At 40.1% G+C, this 27,797-nt stretch overlaps 2 protein-coding genes across 2 annotated transcripts; both read left to right on the forward strand.

Annotated features, from left to right (window-relative positions):
- Window positions 1-4,015: 4,015 nt before the first annotated feature.
- Window positions 4,016-12,407, forward strand: LOC127775540 (protein ROOT HAIR DEFECTIVE 3). The gene is made up of 23 exons (XM_052301800.1): window positions 4,016-4,151; window positions 5,179-5,325; window positions 5,435-5,501; window positions 5,623-5,725; window positions 6,724-6,794; window positions 6,884-6,947; window positions 7,051-7,116; window positions 7,243-7,290; window positions 7,375-7,437; window positions 7,515-7,571; window positions 7,660-7,818; window positions 7,894-7,962; window positions 8,047-8,138; window positions 8,702-8,780; window positions 9,338-9,500; window positions 10,103-10,227; window positions 10,312-10,574; window positions 10,646-10,742; window positions 10,833-10,994; window positions 11,130-11,234; window positions 11,361-11,455; window positions 11,542-11,638; window positions 11,733-12,407. Exons 2-23 carry the CDS (start codon window positions 5,181-5,183, stop codon window positions 11,961-11,963), a joined length of 2,421 nt encoding a protein of 806 aa, XP_052157760.1. The 5' UTR covers window positions 4,016-4,151; window positions 5,179-5,180; the 3' UTR covers window positions 11,964-12,407.
- Window positions 12,408-21,581: 9,174 nt separating this feature from the next.
- LOC127764832 (putative transcription factor bHLH041) lies at window positions 21,582-26,099 on the forward strand. The gene is made up of 4 exons (XM_052289749.1): window positions 21,582-21,970; window positions 22,064-22,832; window positions 24,953-25,333; window positions 25,478-26,099. The coding sequence occupies exons 1-4, from the start codon at window positions 21,858-21,860 to the stop codon at window positions 25,577-25,579; spliced, it is 1,365 nt and encodes a 454-aa protein (XP_052145709.1). The 5' UTR covers window positions 21,582-21,857; the 3' UTR covers window positions 25,580-26,099.
- The last annotated feature ends 1,698 nt before the right edge of the window (window positions 26,100-27,797 follow it).

The raw sequence follows: 27,797 nt of genomic DNA on the forward strand, positions 1-27,797 counted from the left end.
GTTTTTCTTTGTGTGTGTGTGTGGGGGGGGGGGGGGGGACGAATGAACGCAGAAAAATTGAACGAACATCAGCTGCTGCTACTATGCTGCCGCTGTTGCCACCGCCTAGCCGTTGCAGCAATTACCACCTGACACTTGTGCTGCTCCCTCGCCGTCGCCGCCGCCGCCCCCAGGCCACTTCCCCGGCAACTCCCTGCCGCCTGACGCTGCTGCTGCCCCTACTACCCCCGACCACAACCGCTACTCACCAAAATATGTTTCCACGAGCTCCTCCATTGTCATCTTAGGTTGATGTGCTTTTGATTTGGAGGAAGTGATGAGGGGATTTGGGGATTGGGTTATTAGAGAGAGAGGTCCCGGTTCTTCACGGTGGAGTGAAAAGCAAAGATCGGGAGAGTTGGGCAGCAAGAGGATCAACATTGACTAAGAGCATAATGGTATTATCATGTTTATTTATTTTTTATGAATTATTTCTGTCCTCTTATTTGCATGAAATCAAATGCATGACAGTGGCAAACGGAAACAATGCAAATCAAAACCAATGGTAAATTTGCAGTTTATGTTTCTTTTATGGCTATTCAAGTTAGGGGGTGAAAGTAGTGATATACTCCATATATTTGTAATTTCTCCCTAAACTAACGGAGGCTATTCAGAAGATTTCATTTTTATACACTTTGGGATCGCAACCTCGCAAGCAATGGACGACGAATGTTTCCAGCCTGTCGGTTTGACCGACCAGCCCGTGCGCGGCGCATGCCCTGGTTGACAGCGTGTTGTGCAAGTGCAACTCGCTTTAATTTGGCTGGTCAAAAAAACTCAAAGCTCACCTTTCTGCTTAACCATGAGCAGCAGCTAGCATTACGGTAGTAATTAACGGCATACTACTTAGTTGTAGTGTTATTATATTAGCCCCCGGTTACGTGGAGAAGGCTTGAGACCAAAGAGAGATGATTAGCAAGCAATTGTTTATGCAGCAAAGTTGTCAAATAGAAGGGAGAGGATTGCAACAAACTATGCAAGGATCGATATGATGGAAAATGGATGGATTGATTGTATGGTCCCCCTGGTAGTACCGTCATCAAAAGTTGTTTCATCTCTCTCTCTGCAGCCTCTTTGGTGCCCAGGCCAGATTTACTTGCATAGTATTAGTATAATCTACCGTTGGCTTTTATGGGGGATCGAAAGGAGGTGGTTCAATCATTAATCGCTTGAGATCTATGTAATCATTCGGACAGCTGATCATGCCATCCAATTTTGCACTACAACTTGCTAGTCCTAGCTAGGCCATATTTGAGAGGTTTAGGTTGTGTTGTATTGTATGGGCTGGGAATCTTTTTCTTCGGGTATATACGGAGTGATGGACTAGCACATGATGAATGAAGTATTAGCTTAAAATACACTTAAATAAGAGATCAATATGTTTATTTTCTAAAAACAACTTTACTATAGAAATTCTTCTTTTTGTAAAAAACACACCGTTTATCAATTAGGGAAGCGTGTACGCGGAAAACGATGATAGTAGTTAAAAGGGAGAGAAAAACACACCCTAGGCTACGATTTCTTTCAAAATTTTTAGCTCATCAAATAATTTGAACTCTCAACTATATTTTAATTATATAGCCATAGAGTTCAGAAAATAACAATAAATAAAGAGCTTAGAAACCTAATCTTTTAGATTGAATTCAGTTTTGAATGATATTTTGCCTAATCTCTCTATTTAGTATTTAGGTCCTATTTGGAAGCTTAAGATTTGTAAGAGTCTTTTAGTTCTGTCTTTTAGTTTTTTTTTGAATTATATAGTATAAACCTAACTTTTAGTTTTCAGTTAATTTTCTAAATTTTATAGTTACAGAATCTTTGAAGCTGGCTGAGAATCTAGATTATTTTGTGGACAAAAAAAATTCTGACAAAGATAAAGCTGCGAGAGCCTCTCCAAATCATGTCATCTTCCTTAATTTCTAGAAAAAAAAATGTAACCTTCGTTGATTAATTATAAGCAGTCGCCAGCCCAAAGCGTGGTCGCAAAAAGGAGTTGGGTTGACACGTCATCCCGTGGGCGGCGCCTGGGTGGCCGCCTACCTTTCGGCTCTCCCTGCCAACGACCCCGATCTTTTTTTTTTTTTGCCTGTCACGTCTTTTCTATGTACATCTGATTTCTGGCTTAGGTCACTGACGTGTGGGCCCAGGACTGCGTGGGTCCCATCTTGTCGGTGAGAGGTTCTCCACTCGTGCCATGCCTCCCGGGATTTTCTGTGCCTGGCGTGTCACCGGTCGTACGTGCCATGGTCTTTTTTTTTTTAGAACAGCCATGGTCCATTTACATTGGAATTAACGGATCATCATAATAGTGTGCTGACCAGCAATGGAGGTTATTTACTACGAGAGATTTAGTAGAAAACTGATTTTTTTCTACGTTATTGTTGTTCTATGTATGTTGCTTGTGGTTTTTTATTTTTTGAGGGAAAAAATGTATTTCAACGCAACTAAGTGCTTGTTTTAAGTCACCGTTTACTCAAAAGCGTTGTGATGATTACTTGTGTCATTTATATTGTGAAATACTAGGTAGATTATCCCTCATAAATATTTTGATGTGATTTATTTGGAACGAATGATTTAGAAAAATTATTTTGTAGGACTTGGTTAGTGATATTTTTTTATCCTTAAAATGCAGGTCCCAAGAAATTTATTTGAATGGCTCAACACATTAACATGAGCTGTGGTCTTGTTCTCTTTCTAATTTAAGCAAAATGCAATATCAAAATTCTCATATTTTCCCTGCAAGGCACCTAAACACATAAAAGTTGTGAGGTTCCTAAATTTAATTTTGATTCAGCATGTCATGGTATTTCAATCATGTTTTTTTTAAGAATCCTACATTTCAAAAGAACTTATAGTGCTTGCTTATTTGAACCAAGGTTTCCTTACGGTCGATTATTGCGGTAATCAGGCTTACCGCAAAAAAAAAGATTATTGCGGTAATCAGGCTTACTACCGGGATAAGATAATAGAAGCTGCTTAATATACCGATCAAGTTCAATAAAATTTTAAACATACTTTTTTATAAAATTTATTCAATTTCGCTTGTTTATTTCAAGTAACGGATTGGTTACCATTGATATCACTAAGTCCGAGTAGTGATAACCTATCCTTATTCAGTCCCAGAAACACTAGTCCAAGTTTTTTCGGTATAACTACATCCCCCACCCGTGTGGCGATTCTAGGTACATTTTCCCGGCATCCTCAGACCCTGGGTAAATTATTCAATTCTAACTAAATTATATGATAAAAAATTAGATAATTAGTACGTATTGGACCCTTATATTTTTTTTTGGGTTCGTCACTGTCTCTACCCAATCCTATAATTCTTATGGGTGTGTTTGGTTGCCTGCATCGGGTTGGCGCGCATCGGACCATGCCAGTCAGTCTCATTCTCATGAGCCTATACACTGTACAGTGTACACTGCCATGCACAGTTAACTGATGAATGATCACAAGTAAACATCCAACCGTATCTACTGGCCGCAGGAGATCCCCTCATCCCTTGCTTCCTATCCTGTGGCCCTCAGGTCGGTGGGAGTGGGCCCACGTGCCACGTCACCCGCGGTGTGAATGTGTCTACGGATCAAATTTCTTTCCCAGACATCCCAACAAAATACACGGAGTTACCCCGTATGACAAATTGACAACCAGACTGACAAAATTTATAAATAAATGGTGCCACTATTTTACATAAACTACCAGCAGTAATTTTAACACAAAATTGACATGTTAAGAGTAAGCCAAGATGTTTGGCAGCCACATTAATACGCATGGAATTACACGTGTACGAGTAGGCCGTCGCTCTCTCTATCATCCAACGGTGTACTTTATTTTTTTTTCAAAATAAAAAACGGTATACCTTATTATTCATTTTTTAAATTTTCCAAATCCGAAATCAATCGAAATCAACTAATCATACTGTTCATAAACAGCTTTTCGAAAATTACAATTACCCACTTCTCAATAAAGAGCCACCCATCACCACCACCAACACGCACGCACGCCTTTCCTTCCTTCCTCCCTCCCCTCCCTCCTTCCCCCACCCGCTTCCCTTGCCGTCGCCGCCGCCGCCGACCGCCGCGGGAGGGGAGGTCCCCGGCGCCATCTCCCAGGTGCGCCCCCTCTCTCGCTCTAAATCTCCCCCCTCCCCCTCCCTGATCCGATCGACGCCCCGGATCGCTCTCCTGCTTCCTCCTCCGGGGGCTCCGATTTGGATTTCTCCGTTGGTACTTCCCCCCCGTCCTTCTCGTGTTTCGCTGCGGCGGCGGGGATGGTCGGATCGACGGCGGGGGGGGGGGGGGGGGGGGGCGCACGCTGTGCGGTTCGTGGCGGCGACCTCGGTGGGCCCGGGCCGATTCAAGCCTGGGTGCCCTCCCCCCCGGTGCGGGGGTTTAGGGTTGGGGGTGGGGGGATTGGAGCTCGATTCGACGCGGAGCTCGCCGCGCTCGCTTGGATCGCCCGCTAGATCGGCCGGAAAAGCTCGAGCTGTTTTATTTTTATTTTTTTTTGAAGCTTGCTCCCTCTCGATTCCGTGATCTCGCCCGCCGTACGATTTGGCTAGGCTAGGCTAGGCTAGGGTTAATGATGCTTTGGGGGGGGGGGGTGGCACTATCGCCCTAAGTGGCCGTAGAAAATCCAGTTCATGCGATTACCATTGAGTGATTCGTGTTTTACGGTAACGAGTAGTATCACTTGGGGTGGTTGGATGCGAGATTGTACAGTGTGCGATCTGTAGTAATAATTAAGTAGAGCACCCGACCAAAGGGAAGCTCGCACCCATCAATTTGCTTCGCCTTAGTAAGTACATTAAAGTAAAATTGGACTTCATACAGCTCTGAGCTCTCTCCCCATTTAATGCTTGTGGTTTCATCAATATTTCAGTCGGTTTCTTACAATGCTAGTATGCTTGATGACGGTAATTTTGTATGGTATTGTGTAGAAGCACTATTTTTTTTTATTATTGATATCCCACCAGCCAAGCAATTTGCTTAACCTGTGTTTATTTTCTAGTATCATTTGGTTCTTACAATAATCTTTCAGGGGTTGTGCATTGGAAAACATGTTCTACTCATTTGCTTTTGGTTATATCATTTTCTCTAAAGAGCTTACTAGTGATTTTTTCTATTACTTGTCTTGCAGAAATGGATGCCTGTTTTTCAACACAGCTTATTGATGGAGATGGCGTTTTCAATGTTTCTGGATTGGAGAACTTCATGAAGGAAGTTAAAATGGGCGAATGTGGGCTTTCATATGCTGTTGTGTCAATAATGGGTCCACAAAGTAGTGGTATGGTGTTTTTTTTTTCCTTTCATCATTTGCTCTATCTGTTTTCAATGAATAATATATTTTATCCCAGCGCCATTGTTCATCAATTCCTTTTTACATTTTTTTCCAGGAAAGAGTACACTTTTAAATCACCTTTTCCGCACCAATTTCAGGGAAATGGATGCCTTCAAAGGAAGGCATGTTCTTATTCCTTTCTAGCCTTTAGTTCATGCCTTTTCTCATCAGAAACTTTATTGGCTTTGATGGAATTGGTTCTTATTCTAAATCAAGTTCACTGCCATTTTCTGAATTCTTCAGGTCACAGACTACCAAAGGTATATGGATGGCGAAGGCCCATAATATTGAACCATGCACTCTTGTAATGGATTTGGAAGGCACGGATGGTCGAGAGAGGGGAGAGGTAATAAAAAAACAATTGTTTTTCCTGATCTGTAGTTGATTGGATTAGATGCCAGTATTAGTGTGACGGGTACATACTTAAGTTTGCTTTACCAATTGTTTGTTGAAACGGAGATTTTTGTGTATCTGATAGTACAGAGTTAAGGAGTGTCCTGTACTAGCAAGGCACCATCCAAATTAGCTAAGCTAATAAACTTAACCCTCCCATTGATTTCATATTTGCATATTTCTGACGTGTAGTTAAACAAGATATGTAGTGGCATAGCTTGTGAAACAATCTTAGTACCATCCATTGCATTTTGGCTTCATCATATAAGCCCACAAGATTAAGCTAAAATTTCCTCATGTTGATCCTTTCAACTGCTAATGGGCATCAGGGTTATGTGATGTTTGTTATTTGTTGAGTAACTTGCTCTTGTTCTCCCACCACCTTTTTCCTCTCTTAATGAAATGATATGCAGATCTCCTGCATATTCTAAAAAAAACTTGCTCATGCTGGGTATTTTGATCTAAGTTTCATAAAACACTTGTATTTACTTAATACCATCTTTGGGAAAATTTGTCATAAAGCACTGCATCTGTGATTTTTCTACCTTCCTGCCATTGGCCTTGACTTATTTGTAAACAACAAATGACACATTGTAATAATGATACGTGGACTTTTGGTCCGTGGAGTTAAAATATCAGTGAACTGCCTTACATATCTACTATATGTTTTTTCCTCCCTCATACTTTGAGATTCTTTCCTAACTGCTGGAGAGGTCCATTGGAGAAGGCGTGGGTCTTAGATGCCTTTGCTATTTAGTAGAGTCTTAATCAAGAACATGCTTTGGAGAGCTGGTGTTTTGTGCTACAATATCTTAAGTGAAATTATGTGATAAATTTGGTGTTCTTGGGTCAAATTACATGATGAAAAGGCACTTTATTGTTTGTTACTTTTTGTTTTTGGTTTGACCTTTTGCCTCACAATAACTCTTTAATTTACTTGTGATGTTTCAGGATGACACAGCCTTTGAAAAGCAAAGTGCACTGTTTGCTTTGGCTGTTTCAGATATTGTGTTGATCAATATGTAAGTTCTGCTGAATGATGTGCGTTGGACCTATTGTTTCCTAAATTGGACAGTGCAATGAGTGAACTTTTAATTATTTTCTTCCATAGGTGGTGTCATGACATTGGTAGAGAACAGGCTGCGAACAAACCTCTTTTGAAGACTGTTTTCCAGGTCAGTTTGTTAGTGCTACAATGTGGGCTTATTTTCTTTGATTCCTGATTCTTCAGTGGTGGAAGATACTATAATATCATTGTGTCTTTGTCAACCTGAATAGGTTATGATGAGATTGTTCAGTCCACGTAAAACGACATTGTTGTTTGTTATTCGTGATAAATCAAAGGTGAGGGCTTGCTAGGGTGCAATTTAGGCTGTTAGTTTCCTGAGAAACTACCAGCAGTCCTACTATGAACTCCAAATCCAAATCTATGTACTGCAACTAACATGTGCCCATTTCGGTTTACAACAGACACCTCTGGAAAATCTTGAACCGATTCTAAGGGAAGATATTCAGAAGGTATGCATTTACTTGAGAGCCCTTTTCCTGTCTGCTTGACCTTTCTTCCATTTTAAATACACTAATCTTTTCGTCTTGCTGCAGATATGGGATGGTGTCCCTAAACCCCATGCCCACAAGGAAACTCCACTGAGTGAATTTTTCAATGTAAAATCCACAATTCAATATTTCTAGTTAATGTTATATTCTATATTTTCTCACTGCCAAGTCTGTTCTCCATGCAGGTCGAAGTTGTGGCCCTATCTAGTTATGAGGAAAAGGAGGAGTTATTCAAAGAGCAGGTTGGCATCGTTAAGCATTAGTTATGAATCTGTGCTTGTTACTGATCTTCTGGAAATTGTATGACTGATAATAAATTAATTTATTTAGGTTGCCAGTTTAAGAGATAGGTTCCAACAGTCTATTGCTCCTGGTGGACTTGCTGGAGATCGGCGGGGCGTTGTCCCTGCATCTGGTTTCTCTTTCAGTTCACAACAATTTTGGAAGGTCATTAAGGAGAATAAAGACCTTGATCTACCAGCTCATAAAGTAAGCATCCTTGCCCCTTTCAGTAGCGAGTTATCAAAATTATGCATGCTGACATCTTTTCCGCATTTAATTCAGGTTATGGTCGCTACTGTACGCTGTGAGGAAATCGGTAATGAGAAAATTGCCAGTTTTACAGCTGATGAGGTGATTGCAATACATGTTGTGCTTGACCTACACTAATTTGATTGAAGAAATCAGCTGATACTTTATATGTTTTGTATTTAAAAGGAGTGGCAACAATTTGAGGAAGCTGTTCAACATGATTACGTGCCTGGGTTTGGGAAGAAGATCAGCAACCTTCTTGACAGATGCTTATCAGAGTGAGTTCATCAGTACCTTTTGACCAATACTATTTTTTTTAATTCCGGCTATGATATTCCCAAGATTTGCATAACTCATGGGGGACTAGTCGGTTACTGCTCTTTACTATTCATACTTTATGGTGTAGGCTAGGTCAGTTTGTTCCCCCGCGATGTTGATTCTCACCAACTTTATCTAAGCCAAAAGCATAATAACATGTTTTTGGTATAGTTCTTGGAACCAGCCAATTACTCTAAACCAGTGGAAGCAGGCCCTTATTTAGACTCGTGTTTCTTTTTGCTCTGTGAGAATCAAACTTTTCTTGTCAAGATGGATCAAGTGCTTGCCCAAAATGACTAAGCAGTCTTGAGCTTGGAAACCAAACAACTTTCTTTACAAAAAATAATTTGTACAAAGCACATCAAGTTCAAATGGAACATCGAGAAAACATATTAAATTTGAATTGAGGTTGTAGAATGCACACCAGATTCAAACAAAATTTGTATATAAAGCACATATTGCAATTTTACCTGGTTTGCTAGGCAAGAACAAGCTATGATGGTTTTTTTTCTTTAAATTGTAGGTATGACATGGAAGCTATTTATTTTGATGAAGGTGTCAGAACTTCGAAAAGGCACCAACTTGAGTCTAAACTTTTGCAGGTTCTTCCATACTTCCTATGAGCTTTTATGTTTGTTTTATCCCATTATAAGTGCCGTCCTCTCTGCACATGATGTTCAACCAAGAGTTGAAATAGGGCCAGTATTAGGTAAGTACCATCGCATACAGAAAATACAGTTAGTTGTAAGAATGACATAAGGGCCTGGGCAAACGTGTCAATGATACGTGATGGCATTTTCCAACTTTGAGATCTTTGCCATGGTACCAATCAAGGTTCAATACCATCTTTGTTTACCGTAAATTTGATCTGGAATACAAATCGCAATGTTCATTTCTTGATGACCGATTACAATATCTTCTGAGATAAGTCGAAGAGGGAAAGTGTTTTACAGCAAACTGAAAATTTAATATCAAATCCATGAACTTTGTATTCATTTTCCCGCTAAATTATTTTTTAGGTATATTAGAAAAAAAAATACTGATCCTGTCTCATGTTCTACTATTTTTTTAGTTGTTCTTGTTCCATGTTATTAGTGCATTTATTTACTGATATTATTATCTTGATTTGTTCTTATACCAATGTTTCCTTGCCTTTTAGCTTGTCAACCCTGCATACCAAAATCTTTTGGATCATTTACGGACTAGAACTTTAGAAGCATTTAAGGAGTCCTTTGACAAGTCCCTAGAAAAGGAGGGTTTTGCTGTTGCTGCTCGTGACTGTACTAAGGTTTTCTTGGAGAAGTTTGACAAAGGATCCGAAGGTATGTTTTCAGAATGTTACTTGCATGATATTTTAATCTGGAGAATACTGATCCACTGTTCTAGCTATGTTGGTTACCGGTAAGTTAACCCCGGGTACTTTTGGTTTTATTGCCTGAACAAGTGGAAGCTAGCTAGGTCATTATAACATAAAAAACAATCCAGTTGACATCTTTCAATGCTAAAAAGTCACAAAGTGAACTCTCCAAAAGCAATATATGTTTCGATTCAGTCATCTGCTGAGAGCCCAATTCATTACTAGCTACTCAATATTTTCCTGATGGATCCAATTTCATTATGAAACCTAGTTTTGGTATCTAAAAAAGGACCAGGTACAATTCTTGTTTTTGCATGTGAATTGCACCCAGCTTAGGCAGGGATGAAGCTAGGATTATGAAGAAGGTGGTTAACTACCAAATGAAATAATAACGATTTGCTGCGTTGATGTTTCTGCTTTTTAAACTATAATATTAGCTGGTAATGAACATGGATTTATGAGAAAACTCTTTTGTTCAGATGGTATATGTTGCACTCCTCCTTTTTCTGCACAAATGAATATATGGAGTATCTGATGACAATGATATATTTGTGTATCCATTGACAGATGCTGCTATCCAACAAGTGAAATGGGACCCATCAAAAATTAAGGATAAGCTTAAGCGTGACATTGAGGCGCATGTGGCATCAGTTCGTGCCAAAAAACTATCTGAACTTTGTTCCAAATACGAGGTTGCTTATGTTTATCTAATCAAATGGTTGGCAAAGTTATCAAGAGAAACAAGCCATTATCTAATTTGAGATGTGTTATTTTAGGGACAACTTACCAAGGCACTGGCAGAACCAGTTGAAGCTCTTCTAGATTCAGCCAGTGAAGAAACCTGGCCAGCAATTAGGAAGCTTCTTCAACGCGAGACAAAATCTGCTGTTTCGGGTTTTGAATCTGCCATGGCATCTTTTGAGCTTGATGAGGTGACTCAGAAAGAATTACTTTCAAAGCTGGAGAGTCACGGAAAGAGCGTTGTTGAATCAAAGGCAAAAGAGGAAGCTGCAAGGGTCTTGATTCGGATGAAGGACAGGTGAGCTGCACACCAAATGTTGATTCAAATGATATGTGTTTTCAGAGACTAATTGGATGAAAAACATGAAGGTTCTCAACACTATTCAGCCGTGATGCTGACTCAATGCCAAGAGTGTGGACCGGAAAGGAGGACATAAAGGCCATTACTAAAACTGCTCGTTCAGCTGTATGTCAAATGCTAATATCGTGTCTATTTGAAACACAAATGGATTGGTTCTATAACTAATCCATCAACTTCTCCATTTCTGCGTTACAGTCTATGAAGTTGCTTTCTACAATGGCTGCAATTCGATTGGATGAGGATGGTGACAACATTGAGAACACCCTGTCCCTTGCTCTAGTTGACACAGCAAGGCCAGGGACTACAGATAGGAGCATCCAATCGTTCGATCCACTTGCCTCTAGCTCATGGGAAAGGGTAAGGAAGCTGTGTGCTATGTTTAATGCTGTCATTTTTGTCTGCCCAAGCGACCCTTTGTTTTTATCCTTTTCAGTAACTTCTTTTCAGCATGAACCATATGTTTTGCTAAGTAAATGTCATTTGCACAAGCAGGTTCCAGAGGAGAAAACTTTAATTACACCTGTCCAGTGCAAATCTTTATGGAGGCAATTTAAGGCTGAAACTGAATATACTGTCACTCAGGCCATAGCTGCTCAGGTATCCTGTTAATTGAAATCTTTAATTTTCGTTTGGTACTTGAAACATTGTGGAGTGGGATTGACCTATTGGGTATAAAATGATGTATGATTGTATGCCTAACTGTTTTACTTTTTCCTTCATCAGGAGGCAAATAAGAGGAACAACAACTGGCTGCCACCTCCATGGGCACTTGCCGCAATGGCTATCCTTGGATTCAACGAGTTCATGACATTGTTAAAGTATTTCCTTCTGTCTACTGAATCATGCATGAGCATTTGATAAGCTATTGCAGTGTTTGACCGTACTGAGTTCTCTTTAATGGCAGGAATCCCCTTTACCTGGGAGTCATATTTGTTGTTTTCCTTGTTGGAAAAGCCATGTGGGTACAGCTAGACATTGCCAAGGAGTTCCAAAATGGATTTGTAAGTATTGAAGCCACATTGCCATTAGTATATATTTCAAGCTTCCTAAAGAGTTTCTCTCCTGATACTTGTTTTTATGCCTGCAATGTTGCAGCTTCCAGCCGTCCTATCACTTTCGACGAAATTCGTTCCCACGATAATGAACATCCTGAAGAGATTAGCTGATGAGGGGCAGAGACCTGCAGCCCCAGAGAGGCAAAGAGAGATGGAACTCCAACCAAAATCCACAAGGAATGGTTCACACAGCAACGTGACATCGGCAGGGTCATCCAGCATAACCTCTTCGGAGAGTGGACCCGAATATTCAAGCCCGATTGCACACTGATCAGTTCATCTATAGCTTTTAGCTGAAAACCCCAGCAGTTGTAGTTTCAACGGCTGAGCCTTTGGAGACCGAAGCGCCTTGCAGTTTTTGTAAGCTTGCCCTTCCCCATCTGATGTACGGAGATTCAATGGCCCCAGCCAGAGGTTATTTATGGGATTTTGGGCCCAGGGAGTTTGTTTGTAAGAAACGCTGTAGAATATGTTTTATTTCATTTTTTTTTTGTAACAGCTTATATGATGGTTGTATAGAAGATTTGCGGTTTTATCATCTCAACCCAAGGAGGCCAGGGGAGCACAGCAGTGCATTCTACACTACTATATACAGTTGATTGCATGGACACGAAAAATGTATGTACATGTCTTGAAACTGCAGTCCGATTGCTTTTGAGAATGACCCGTTTTGCTTAAACAAGAATGTATTGCGATTTTGTGAGCTGTTTGCAAATGCTTGAGTACAGTTTGAACTTCTCCTAGGTTTGAATTGTTTCTTGCCAGGCGTCGTCACTCTTCAGATATGAACTTCACCTGGTACATCTGATTCACAAGTGCCTTCTAGTTGTCACAACTGTGCTCCCTGGTAACTTACCTGTTAAAACTAAGCATAATCCGCGGTAAGAACTATAGTAGCAAATTGGTTTGCTGCCGTCCACAATGATGCCATATTTAATATTTTCCCCGTTGTGCACAAGTGCACCATGTCAGGATTAGCAGCGTCTTTGTTTCACAAATTGAGGTAAGAGTACACGACAAGCCCTGCCGGCCAATAATTTGCAGATTCCCGAATGAGACCATCCCATCCCATCTCTACCTTTGAGCTTTGGAAATCTTTTGCCTCATTATTCACACGCCAAGTCCTCGTCACCTTTTGCTGGCTCCGATCCTTGCGTGCTCGCAGGGCAGGGGTTCCTTTACCTTGCCTTTCTAACATCTCGAGTAGTAAATCTTATGTCCCTCCCCAGTAACATGCATGATCAGATTCGATCCACACGTACAGAAACAAAAATTACAAGTAATTTTTTAATGCACTTGCAATAAAATTTATTGTGTTTTTTTCTCCATGGGTAGATCAAATTTGACCGTTCATCTACATTATATCTTACTTTTGTGGAAAAATTTCACAACCGTTTGAATCCCTCGGGGGTTTAAAATCTACTTCCCCTCCATTTTTTTTATATGATATGATTAATTCAACCTTGAACTTTGAAAACATTATATTATAAAAAATAAAGGGAGTATTATATTATGAAGACAAAATTTAAAAATATTATTATATTATAGGATGTATTTCTTCTCAAATCAAACCATGCAAATTTCATACAAGTTAACTAGTTTGGTCATGCGCTTCCTAAAAGCGGTGCACATTTTAGAACTTGAGTAGCATTCTGCACATGGGGTCGGTTGCTCCTAGGGAGATTAATTCAATTTAAACCGGTGCTACATCGCAGTCAGTTCATATTTTCTCATGTATAATCCCTTTTAAGAACCAACTGTTTCTTCCGTCTCAAATTATCCTTGTCCTTTTAGCACGCCGAGTGAAGGAAGAAGAGGCAAAAACACCAAGAAATTGGTTGCTGGAGACAATAAGGATTGCCGTGAACTGTTGGTTAATCAAACCACTAGCGAAGTATATATATCTAGCTCAAAAGTTAATGCTTTTTAAGCCCTTATATATTCATTCTAAGCATGCAAGTTTCTGTTTCCAGCTCTAATCCAACTATTCTCGTATTCGAATGAGACACAAGCATATCGTTGTCCATCTCAACTTTTGAGGTTTGGAAATCTTTTGCATCCTTAATATTCAACCTAAAGTCTTTCTGTCGCCTTTGTTGTCCCCTCGGTCTCCTCCAAAAGGGGTTTCATATTCTCTTTCCATTTCTTTTTGAGGGGTTTATTTGTTTCTTCAAAAAGTTAACCGAATTAATAGGCAGTCCACTGATGTACAATTTGCAGATAAAGGATCCATGTGTGTTGTGATCAAACATCAAACTACTTATAGTACTTATTTTGATGATATAGATAATAGAGAATTCTCTTGTGATTATCTCGACTCTGAAGTCTGAAGGTCAGTCAGAACTACTAGAAAACATGGGCCGTCTGATTATCTTGCCGTTATGTTTCTTTCCTTTTTTTTTTGATAATCCAAAAAATAATAACCATCTGAGAGGGGCAGCCAGCGGGAGGATTTCATGAGCAAGAAGGATGCGCCGTCGAGCGAGAAGACGCTCTGATATGAGCGAGCGAGCGATATCTTGATCTGATCCATCTTACACAAGAGAGATCAAGATGAAAACAAAACTAAATGTCGAACTTACCCCTACTCATTGAGTTTGTAAAAATATATACTAATATGCTCTAGGAACGAACGGTTCAAATTATTTCTACGGGTATTATAATACTACTGGTAAAGAACACTGTACCGTTTCTCGAATGGATTTTGAGTTGTCCTTAATTTATGTATAGATTTGTGAAGATTGTAGCTATCTCATACATTGTACATGTCCCAATTTTAACTTGTAACCGATGTGTGGTACTGAGGGTCCCCTGTTAAGAAAGAATGAATGGTCATCTCAAAGATGAAGGGGCTTGACACTCTCTGCCATTCTTGTATACTCCGTTTAATAAAAAACAAATCTAGTATGTAATGCAACATTTCCTAAATATCTAGACAAATCTTGTTCAAATTCATACTACTAAGATATATCACATCTCATACTAAATTTATTTTTTATGGAACCACTAAGTAGCCGAGATCAATTTACACCCTGATTCATGAGGGAGATCCATGCCATCTCATGAAAACATTCTTTTTTGAAAAAAATAATCCATTTTACTCTCTGAATCATCTCATTGGATAACCTAATCCCCTAAACATTTTCTTGGGTCATTTTGCACCCGAACTATATATTGAAACGGTTCACCTTACTCCCTAACCAATATTTCTCTCTATATAAATCGTATTTTGCAACAAAATTTGGTAGTATTGATAGATGCATTATAACCTACCTCTCAACATTTTTTGGAATTTTTTTTACCACAGTTTACATTGTTTGGAATCACTTAGACTGATTTAAACTCAAGGTTTCAAATTTTAAGCAAATATTCACAAATTATTTTGAAAAGTATTTTGGAACTTTTATAATGATGTTATATATGTCTCTACAAAACTTCTGCTTAAATACAACTTGTATAAAGAGAAACTAAAAAGAAAAATACTATTAATCTGTAACGTGAACCTTTTTAATAGTTTAGGGGGTTAAATAAACAAAAAAAAAAACAGGGCTCAAAGTGATTCAATGAAAAAGTGAAGGGGAGTAAATTGGACCCTTTCTTTTTCTTTTTTGAAAGTTAGAAATGATGCTATTTCTGTTGACAAAACGAATTGCCTTCTATCTTAATTAACTTCTAACGCCTACTGGTCTGTTTGGATCTTTTGCCCAAGTTAATCTAGCTACGCTACGTCAGCTTGCCCATCGTTTGGTTCTCTGCTGACCAGAGAAGCTTATTAATCACGCATGGGTTCACGACGGTTTATCCTCTCGCCACATGCTTGCCGTCGCGGGAATGATTCTCCTCTCCTCGTCCGGCGAGAATTTGTCTGCGGTTAGAGGCTTAGATTGCCATCAAAAGCAAGGAATTTTCTACTGCTATCAAACACCAAGCCTTGCTTAGCAAGGCTACACTCAGGGGGCATCCAACGTGGTTGCTGGATGACTCAAATCCTATCTACCCCGCTGGATTATTATTGAGAAAAAGGGAGAGTGCAAGGGGAAGAAAAGGGAGAGAAAAATAGTTTTTTTTGAGAGAGAAGAGTGTTTTTTTACCCATACTCTATACCCAATTTGATATATGGAGCCATTCAAATTAGAAACTTGGACCCGCAAACAGCCCAATCTAAAATTCTCTCCTATGAAGAAACTTACGATCTTGAGATACTACTCAGGTCACTGCAACTACTAGCGTAGCTAGATAGCTAGAGTAGGTGGGTTAGAGGAGGAAAAATGAGACGAGTCTCTTTTCATTCTTTTATTGGATCTGCCCAACCCTAAATCCAACGTTTAGCTTAAGATCAAAATGTTCCCTTTAAAATTAACCATAGTAAAAGACCGTATTGCATATGGTGAAAACTACTACTTCCTTCATCCATGTCAGCATCACAACCGATGAAGAGGAACACATTATTGCCCCCATCAGTTTTTTCTGGTCTTGTAACTCTCAAGAGCCTGACTCGGTCATATTACCGGTAAAAAGAGCACACACATGAGGGCGACTTGTACATGTCTAATAATATTTCAGTCCAAAGTATACAAATAAACAAAGGAAAAAAATCGATTCATTTTCTTTGGGAGGTGGGATTCTGGTTTAGGCCCTACCTGTCATTGTCACAGCTAACCAGAGCTAATTGATTAATTAGGAAATTATAAACTGGTATGATTAGGGTCAGAACGCCGCCAGTCCGCACGTAGAAAATTTCAATTTGAACTAATTTTCCATGTGTACATAGGAAGCGTAAATATAGACAGTATACCTAAATTACAGGCTTGATGATTGTCTGTGTTGGTGTAGAAACTAGCTTTGGATTGTTGCACAAATAAACCATACGGGAGCACAGGTTAATTTTGTAAGGCTTGAATAATTTGTATATGTGGTTTAGTACATAGGTTGGGCATGTTTAAAGGTAAAGCTCGATAGCCCAATATACACTTTTAAGCAATATACGTTAATTTAAAGACTATATATCCTTACAACAGTGAGACAGTAAAGACTAACAATTTGTCTAAACAACCTTTTTTTCATATATGTTTTCTTTTTCCTACTTTTTTCGCTGTTAATTGTCGCGACGATGTTTATCTCTCCTCTCTCCTATATCAATAAATATTTTTAATTAATAAGGCTAAATGCTCTCTATTAATAACTATTGCACATGCCCAAATAGACGCATCTTCCTATGTGCCCTGCACGGTGCAACAGTTATTTATTTATTTTCTTTTAAAAAATATTTGAAGGGACTCATTGAGCTAAGACGAGATAGTGCATGTTAAGCTTGATGGGGAATGGTAATAGTACATAATGCACAGATCGATGGTTGTGATTAAGGCAAGAAGTATTGAATGTTTCTTGTTTTCTAGATGACGTGACTTGATGCATACTAAGCTTTATAAACATGTTCTAATTATATCGTAGTAAGTAATATAGGATTCCAAACATAATGGTCTGAATTTCAGACGTGTCTTCCTCTGACTGTTCTATTTCCTAGTTTTAAGTACATCTCTATACCCCACGTCTCCAGACTCCAGTTACTTATTCCGAGGGAGCGAAAAATTCCACTAGACATATTTCCATCGTTGCATAAACACCTATACCCGGTTCCCAATTGGTACCAACAAGGGTCCTGTACTTCTGGGTGGTAAACTATGGAGCGGCAAGAAGTTGGGCACTCCTGGCAACAAAATCTAACCTCTCATTAATTCCCCTCAATAGAAAACAATCTAACCACTCATGGGCAGAAATATTTATTTTTAAAAACAAACTCTCAAATGATTTATTTGAAAATTTAATTAAAAAGTTTCAAATAAAAAGATCTGAAATGATCCTTCAAGGTCATTTCACTACTACATAAAGGGTTTTTGCGTGTGGGCCGAAAGGCATCTTCTTGTTAGGAAGGCCGGCCCGCACGCCTGAGGCTGTGTTCGTTGGGGTGGGTTGGAAACAAATCTACTTTGCACGAAAAATAGAGTAGTCCATTAGCGTGTGATTAATTAAGTTTTAGCTATTTTTTTCAAAAATGGATCAATATGATTTTTTTAAACAACATTCGTATAAAAACTTTTTGCAAAAGACGCACCGCTTAGCAGTTTGAAAAGCGTGCGCGTAGAAAACAAGGGAGAGGGGTTGGTAACCCTTTGAAACAAACTCAGCCTGAGAAGGTCTATGATAATCATATTTTCACGTGTGGGCGGCCCAGCCGCATGGGAAGATGCATTATCCCGTGTGGTCGACTTAAGGCGACCACATATGAAGATCAATTATCCTGTACGGTTGAGTTAAGTCGACCGCACGGGATAATAGATCTTCCCATGCGGTCGTGTTACCGCACGTGATAATAGATCTTCCCATGTGGCATTATATATAATTGCCTAGCTGTTTGGGAATATGTCGTCCTATATTAACCGGTAGCAATACCGGATTATCGAATGGTATGCGTACTACATATTGGGATTGTCGTTAGTCGTACGAATTAAGAAATCATATTATATATGACATAAATAAGATAGTAGAATGCGCATATTCTCATAAAAGATAGTAGAATGCATCTTCGCGTGCGGTCCATCAACTGGCCCTGGGGGACTAGTTTTTCCAGGCGCGGCCACTTATGGCCCACCTGGAACCTACCGGGGGTCTCGTACAGAAAAACCGTACAGAAAAACCGTTTCTGTAATAGTGTTTTGCCATCTTCTGTGTCGCATGCAAGCTAAATAGCTAACATAAAAATCTGAAAAAGATGGAATATAACATATTACATTTGCATATATTAGTATGCAAGACATCATATTTGATTTATTCATGGAGAAACAAAAGGAGAAATCAGACTACGAAAAGCAAATTCATTCAGTGGCGGACGCAACTTTAAAATATAGATGGGGCGGAGAACGAAGATATTCACTTGATAAGAGCAATCAAATACAACACATATCGTATTTATAGTTCAATCGTATAATTGTCTCAATCATTGTTTGTGGCGTGCGTGCGTTGTGAAGAGACGAACTAATCTGTTGAGTGTTTACACCTTGTTATGCCTAATTTTGATGGCCTATGACTACTTTAAGAGATAGGGGGGGGGGGGTCTTTGGGGGTGTGGGGCGACACGGGTCGTAGTTAGGACGGTCGACATACCCTGCCTAATGGTTAGATCCGCCTCTGAATTCATTGGTCCATGGTGCACAAAACACATACAAAACGACTTCGATTGCTGCAAATGGTGCACGATCGGCTTGAATGGCTAAGACGGCGATAAGATCTAAGAGAAAGACTGATCTAGAACTCAGTCGCTGATGGACTTAAAAATCAATTGGCATAATGACCATCCACTAATTTTGTAGATTCTATTTGTTAGTTTGAGAAAAACAAACGCTATATACCACTCGCAAGCCGCTACGTAAAAATAATGGTCATATATATTTTCACCAACCATATATAGAAGTTTAGTAGTAGGTGTTATTTCTGCTTGGCTAGTGTTACAAAGTAATTTTCTTGTTTTCTAAAGAAACTGTGATTTTATAATTCACAGTTATTGAACATGTTACCTCTGTAATAATGGGAGCTATCTAAAAACTGTTGAAAATATAGTCATATATCGGCATATTTTAATCCAAAATATTAAGACAATAATCATGGCATGAACAATGTGGGGTTATCTAGTGATAAAATGTAACATAACCAGGAGCATGCTTAGAGTATAATAAGCATCATGAACATACCAAGAACGCAATAGAATTGCGACTAACACGACCAACAGAGGTATCAGAGAATGAGTTAACAGTAGGAGAAAGATATACCCCGAGAATGTCCCTCCGCTGGATTGTGAGGTAGAACTGCCTCCGTTGACGTTGACGTTCGCAGCGGCTCCGGCTCCCGGCGCGCCATCTCCAGGGACGGCGGCAGCGGCGGCGGCTCCAGGTGCAGACATGGTGGACGATGAGACGACGACGAACAGAGCAGAAGTCGAGAGCAGTCGTGCGGAAGCACTCCCCAAAAACCTAATCACCCGCCTACCCGGTGCAGATCTCAGGCTCGTTCCGATCTCTCGTGCGCGCAAGCGATCAGAAGCGGGGAGGCAGAGGCAGCATAGGCGCGAGGAGGAGGAAGAACACCAGAGATGGAAAGCAAGCGAGCGAGATCTGATCGGATTAGCGGTTTCCTTATATTGCAGGAGTGATATCCGCCAGTTGCCATAGTAACGACGCGATACAATTGGAATTGCCCGCCACGCCTCGCCTCGCCACGGCGCGCGCGCGTGTGGCTTTTCGATTCCCACCTCAACCGGTCAACAGGGAGCCTCCAATAACTCCCTATTTAAATTGAGATACTCCTCGTTTAATTCCTGAGGTGGTATTATTATCCTTAACATTTATTATGGGCCTTTGAGATTTAATAGAATAAATCGGGTCTAGCCCAATTATTCTAACAAAAACTACAGCAAAAAGTTTTGGGGAAAATTGCCCCAAAGTTTTTAGTTGGAGACCTTTCAAATTATAGCTTTATATAGTATGACTGTAGTATAATTATATAACTATACATTATAATTTTTATATAATTTGTATTAGGAAACACATAGAACTTATATATAACTCTTGCCTTATTTTCTACATATACCACTTAAAATGTTAGTAGCGGTAGTGTTCTTCTGCCACACCACCCCTGCTACTAATGTTTGGACACCGCAATATATACTATTATATTACCCTCGAATAAGTCATCCCCGTTATATTGCTAGCCCTTCCTAAATTTCGAAATCACAAAACTGTTCAATAAAAAAATCATAAAAAGTACTACCTGGACTAAATGTGTGCTTATTCGACTAAATAAGCTACAAACTCAATTTGTTTTTGGTTACAATGCACAAGCTCTTAGGTTTACTCTATCTATCTATCTATCTCATAATATAGGTATGTTCAAACTTGACACAATCTTCAAAACTAATTTTTTAATTTATAATATCTCATATATTATAAGTTTTATTGTAACAAAATTATAACCATCTTAAAGTACATTTAAATGTCAATAGAATGATATTAATTTTAGCAAATAAAAATTTAATTTACATTATAATAATTGTTGGTCAAATGTTTTTAAAGTTGAATATCGAAATATGTGCACATCTTATATTATGGGATAGAGGGAGCATATAAAAACTACGATGCAATTACACTACAGTTGTTGCTGAATTACACTATATTGACATGTAAAAGTTTTTGAAAAAAAAAAAGCTTACGATGGTAGTTTAGCGATTTCGACAAGTGGCCTGGTTGTAACTTTTCCGAAGCAAATAACGAAATAAATTTCATTATTAGAAAAAAAGAAAAACACGAAGACAATTTTCAAACGGTACAAGTACAATCCTCAGTCGTCGTATCGGACGAAGTCCTTCACCGGTGAAGCGAACAAGGGGGACAGATCCGGAGTACGTACATAAACCCAAGGTACGTGCACGCAAATCACCAATAGAAAATCATGCACATAATATACGTATACTATATACTCCCTCCGTCCCTTTTTAAGTATAGCCATTACTTTGTGACCAACTTTGATCGTCCATCTTATTTATTTTTTTTTAAAAAATAAAAACATAAATCATGTATAAAGTACTATTTATGTGTTTATCATCTTATAACAATAAAAGTATTAATTATAAAAAAATTAAATAAGATGGACGATGAAAATTGCTCACGAAAACGGTCACGCTAAAAATTGAAACCGAGGGAATATAATATAAAAGAAGAATGCAACAATAATCCCTCGCCGTTGATCCGTGCCTTGTGTGCCTCCGGATTTGACCTTTCCTCGAACCTTCTTCTTCTTCCCCCTCCCGTCGCGTGCCCTGCTTCCTCTCTCTCATCCACCCTACGACTTTGACCGCGCGGCGCCACGGCGACTATTCAGATCGACTCGACTCGACCAGGTTCTCTCGTTTTTACTCCCACTTGCATCCCCTTGCTCCCATGGCCGAGCTCTCCTCTACCTGCATATATAGGCTGCCTCCCACTCTTCTCCCCCCCTAGCTCACCTGCGCTTAGGCTTAGCTAGTACTAATCATCATTAGTGTATAGCTAAGCTAGCTCCATTTCTTGCGCTTCTTGGTTTTGTCTGGGAACTATTGTATAGGTCTATATCGATCTCCATGGATGAGGTGTGGTGCAGCCTGGACAGCATGCCGGCCGACATCGCCGCCGGCATCCACCAGCCGCCGCCGCCCGACCTCCACGACCCCTCCTTCTGGCCGGCTTTCGCCGAGTACGTACCATCACGATGTCGTCTTCTTGTTTTTGTGTTCAGAACTTCAGATGTTTGAGTTTGTAGCTGACTCTTCTGTTTCTTGTATCTCAGCTGTGCTGCGAGCTTCATCGCCGGCGGCGGCGGCGACAATGCGTGCTTCGACGAGCTCATGGCGGGAGGGTCGTCGGGTGACACTAGGATGGTGGCCATGGACGACGGCGCCGACGGGAGTGGCTTCTTGGTGGGGGACGCCGAGGCCGAGCACCTGATGCTGTCGTCCTCGTCGCCGTCGTCGCTCTCCTCGGGCCGCTCCCTCTCCATCGACAGCGCCGGCTCCATGTCCTCCTTCTCGCTCGACGCCGCCGCGGCGCTGGCGATGTCGACCCTCGCCGTCCCGCACCCGTACCCGCCGCCCGTCGCGCACGGCATGTTCGCCTCCGGCGCCGGTGGCGGCGGCGGCGGCGGCGCAGTCGACGACCACGAGGACGCCATCATGCGTGCCATGATGGCCGTCATCTCCTCCGCCTCGGCCTCCCCCTCCTCCTCGGGCGGCTCCGCCTCCTCGCCCACCCCGTTCAGCCGGGACAGCGGCGCGCACCACCAGCCTGCAGGTCAGCCAGCCATGGCGGCGCCGCAGCAGCCGCGTGGAGGGAACGGCGGCCACGTGGTGGTGAAGAGCAGCAGCAGCGGCGGCGGCCTCGCCATGCCGATGGATCAGAAGCCCGGCGGCGGCGGGCGGGGACGGCAGCAGGAGGAGGCGGCGGCGGCGAGCGCCACCAACAGCAGCCAGCTCTACCACATGATGTCGGAGAGGAAGAGGAGGGAGAAGCTCAACGACAGCTTCCACACGCTCAGATCACTCCTCCCACCTTGCTCCAAGGTAGTCTAAATTAAACCCCAACTCACTCCATTTCATCTCAATTCTACAAAAAATATCTAAAAAATTTCATCTCAAATTCTACATTTATATCTTAATTATGGCCCAATGCCTACATACATTAATTACTATCATTTTCTCACTACCTTAAAACACTAACTAGAATCTATATCTCTCAATTAGCATCCATCTAGGTGTAAATCTTCAACTCAATGTTCATTATCAATACATACCAACTAGGCATGCATGGTGGATATATTCCACTCACTCAACCGAAGGGATGAAAAGAAACCCCGACAAAATAGAGTAGGAGCCATCTATCACAATTTTACGGAGTAATAGATTAATACAATACACCATGTTATAATTCTTATAAAATTATTTGTAACCATATAGGTGATGTTTAATTAATTAGCTGATTAAGAGGAAATCGATCCCCTTAAAGGATTATACGAGTTTCCCATACCAAACTTGCAATAATACTATATGTAGACCGTCCATTCAGAAAACTAATGCATATATGCCAATCGAATACGGATTAATTAACACATTCTTTTTTATATTTGTGATTGGGTGACAAAAATAGTTCAAATTGGGTAGACAAGGCTCCTTTTGTTTTGGTTTTTATAGAGACAAGAGGGATCGAATCGATCCTCTCTGTCCTTTTCATCTTTTTCGACTTGGAAGAAATGAAGTGAGAGTCTTGGCAGTACAAAGGACCATCCCGCTGCGCTGTCAAAAGCAGTGTTTTTTTTAACTACAAGACAACAAACATTGACAAAAGGAAGGTGGTTAGAAGGCCCGGCCACTAGGTTAGATTCTTAATCAAATGTTTACACGCTGAAATGCTGGAAAGGAACACAGAGGGAACCTTCCAAAAGAAAGTACTTAATGAGCCAATTGCACGAGAAAGGGATAGACTAGCTAGTTTTTTCATGCATAAAATAGTAGGTCATTTAGTGTCAATAATTAGTTTTGGGGCTTTTTGGCATATGCCACCTTAACAATCAAAGGTTATCCTTAATTTTTCCTTAAAGTATGATTGTGAGGGAAATAATTGTCAGTCAGCCGTACCCGCAAGTTATATAAATGTTTGAAATTAAAGTATTAAATATGATGATTTTAATAAAGAAAATGTGTTTTGATGGTTGTTGTAAGTTGTAACAAACGCGAATAGTATTTAATTAGTTTGAATATTGTCAAATTGCACATTGAACCGTTAAACGTCTACAGGATTCAAACAATGAAAAATAAACAAAAACTCTTCTTATGCGTCGGAGATGGAATATATATAGTGCGGTCAAACAAACATAAGAAATTAAGAATACACAGTTTCATGGACTCCAAGTTGATATTACAATACCAATTCCTCTTAGAAAAGTAATTAGCAACACGACAATTAGCTCTTAAATATACGACAAAGGATATGCTAAATTTAGTTCCTTCAGTGCTTTAAAAAAGATTAACTGCAGATACTATGGCAGCAGTTAAACATTGCCAATTTGTAAAAAAGAGGATGGATTTTAATTGAAGGTCAAGCATAATGGCTAGTCAACCAATTTTGTTTTCAAGCTATGGGCATATCAGCAGAGGAAGGCGATTGGAAGGGTCTCTGCTTGCTCTGTAATCTAGCTGGTCCACAAATTGGCAAGTTGATGACAAGGGTAGCTGTCAGGAAGAAGACAACAGGAAAGCAATTTCAAAAGCCCTAATTAGATTGATGACGAATCGTGGCGATAAAACTTTAGAAAAAAGTCATATAATTTGCACAGCTTTACACAGTATTTGAGTGGTTACCAGGAAACAACCTGTTTCATGGAAACGGAAGTGACAACGTGAGCTGTCCATATCATTCGAGCAAACTATATTATTAGCTCCTACTCCACGATAATGACAGATTTTCTACCTCGATCCCCACGTAGATTATTGGATTAGAGTTGCACTCACCACCATCAGAGATATTAATATCACAAAAGCAATTATTTCTCGTTTCCTCATTAAAAGAGATATTTAAACTTTATTTTCTTTTCTCGTATCGCGCTCTGATACTATATTAAGAGTTAATAATTTAAACTACGTTTATTATAAAATATTAATTAAAGTTTGATAACTCATCGATGCAGAAGGACAAGACGACGGTGCTGATCAACGCGGCCAAGTACCTCAAGTCGCTGGAGACGGAGATCACGGAGCTGGAAGGGACGAACACGAAGCTGGAGAAGCACATCGCCGGCGGCGGCGGCGCGGCGGACGCCGCCATGAGGGCTCGCCGGGCGCAGCAGAGGGCCAAGGTGCAGATCAGCAAGGCGGCGGACTCGCAGTCGCAGCAGCTGGTGAACCTGACGGTGATGGTGATGGTGGAGTGCGACGTGGTGGAGCTGGTGCTCCACATCCTGGAATGCCTCAGGTGGATGAAGGAGATCAGCGTGCTGTCCGTCTACGCCGACACCTACTCGCCGCAGCTTCTTCTCAAGGCCATCGCCAACATCAAGCTCCAGATCATGGTAATTAATTAATTGCAATTACTCACATTTCATTCATCACTACTCATCAAACTACTCAGCATCAAATCATTTTTGTATACATCTTCCAGTAATATTGCATTTAGGACGATCTTAGCTAAATGGAATGGAATGATCGATGTGCAGGGAGGAGATTGGAACGAGGCGTCGTTCCACGAGGCGATGACGAAGGCGGCGAACGACGCGACCATTTCCTGCGCCCCGCTCGCGATCACGGCAGCACAGTGATTGCTGATTAGTGAGTGATTAGCAGCGAGCGGCGGCGGTGGCGACCTACCGGTTAATTCAATCCATCCTCATCGTCCTCGCGCGCGTGCAGTCATGGTTGAACGTTGAAGCAGTAAAAAAAATATTTATGTATGGGGGGCGATGGGTTCGCTACGTCATAACCGATCTCAATAGTTGGAGGAGGAAAACGAGGACAATTCAAATGCTTCGAGAGTGGGGAAGAATATTGTTAGATATATATTAGGGTTTGGTTATTCATTCCTTTTTCCGTCTTAAAATATAATAAGTTTTGATGATGTATAAACATGTATAAATATATAGCTAAAAGTTATTATATTTTAGGACGGTGATAGTAATTACGTAGCATATTTTTCAGGTGTGCCCTAGTTGCAGCCGCAAGCTAGGTTGCAGACGATGGTGCTTTAGTAGCGCTAGCCTAGCTAGTATAGGTATATGTATATGTATATCTCTATGTATATACATGCATGGTGGTGGTTTTGAGTGATTGTTAATCTGGTGGTATATTGGTTGTTCGGGCAAATGTTGATGTAGTACATATAAAGAATAGTACTTCGTTAGCTACTTTTCACTATTCAAATTTATAATTTTCACCATTCATCTTTTTTTTATGTAAAAATGAAATTCTAAATACTTAAATATATAGGTGCACCTTATCGAAGTGTAGTAATTACACACCAACTATAAGTATTAAACTTCTGTTTAATTATCATAATATATCGATTAAAATTTTTAGTACTCAAAGTTATAACAATCAATAGTAACAATTATATAGGAATAGAGGGAGTGTTATATATACTAGATAATACCCCGTGCGTTGCAACGGAACATTTGTATACAAAAGAGCTACCATTTGTAGAAAAGAATGTAACATGAAAACGACATAAAAAACATGAGAAAGAAAAATAACTGTGACCGGAAAAAACGCGTGAGAAAACAACTGTGACTGAAGTTTCATGACATGCATATTTTACTTGATAAATCCGACATGCCTAGCAAATAAAATAACAATGATGCATATAGTAGCTATTATATTAGCGCTTTTGTGGAAGAGATTATTTAACAAACATTTTGGAAAATCAACATAATCGATGCATGTAAAACGGTGAATGCAAGTGGAGCAACTTGTTTGACAACCTTATGCGTAAACGCTTGGGCAATAGTCTTTTGGTAGGCAATTTGATAACCTGTAGTACAATACTTTTGCATCAGCAATGTCCTTTCATAAAGAGCATGGTAAAATTATATAAGATGCATAGAAATATTATTTTAATTACTAAATTTATACACAAACTTGAAAAATAAGAGTATATGGGCATCAACTACCACTAAAGAATGAACAATCACCAAATTATATCAACTGGGTTGAAAAATCATTGAACCTGTCTCCAAGGTTTAGCATAGCTCCAAGGGATTAGGGAAGCAAACCACTCCTAACGGTAGTGCAATGAGCCTTGACAACGGTGAGAGGTGGGGAGCTTACATGGACCATGAATCATCCCACCCGATCATATACTAACACTTAAAATTAATTGATTGCTCTATTGATTTCTAGTAGTGCTATTGCTTAACCGCTTAATTGTAGGTCAACTCGTTTTCTTTTCAACACTTGGGTAATTAACTGCTTGCGTAATTAACTTCAGGACAATTCGTTTTCCTAGTGTAATTGAAGAAGCCGGAGGCTTTTCACATTCATGGTGATAAGGTTTTAAGCATGATCCACGAGTGTTAGTGTTAGTGCGACGTAGTAATGACAATGTAATATGATGATGTACCTAATAGTGCACTAAACGCATGTGCCTCAATGTTAGTGGTACGTGCTAATAGCAGTGTAAATATGATAACATGGCTAAACTGAGGATGCAGTAATTAATCGATGAAATCTCAAGCATAAATTGAAAATCTAATGGCCAAACTAAATTGCGATGATGTGGCACGCTGTGAGAAGAGAGAATTAGAGTTAGTGGGGATGAACTTTTTACATATATAGGATATGCACATTAGCCACCACTAGCTATAGCAGCCGAACTTTGCAGTGGTTTTACATTTGTCATTCGTGTTGATCCTCTTTTAGTTACCTCGTCTATAAATGTTTTGGCCTTTCTTCAAGGAAGCGGAATAATATATAGTCGGAAAGAGGTCATAGCAAGTGATCTTGTAACGACGATTTTGAACAGTTGGATTAACACAAACATCACAA

This window comes from Oryza glaberrima, chromosome 1, assembly GCF_000147395.1.
Source record: "Oryza glaberrima chromosome 1, OglaRS2, whole genome shotgun sequence".
Lineage (NCBI taxonomy): Eukaryota > Viridiplantae > Streptophyta > Magnoliopsida > Poales > Poaceae > Oryza > Oryza glaberrima.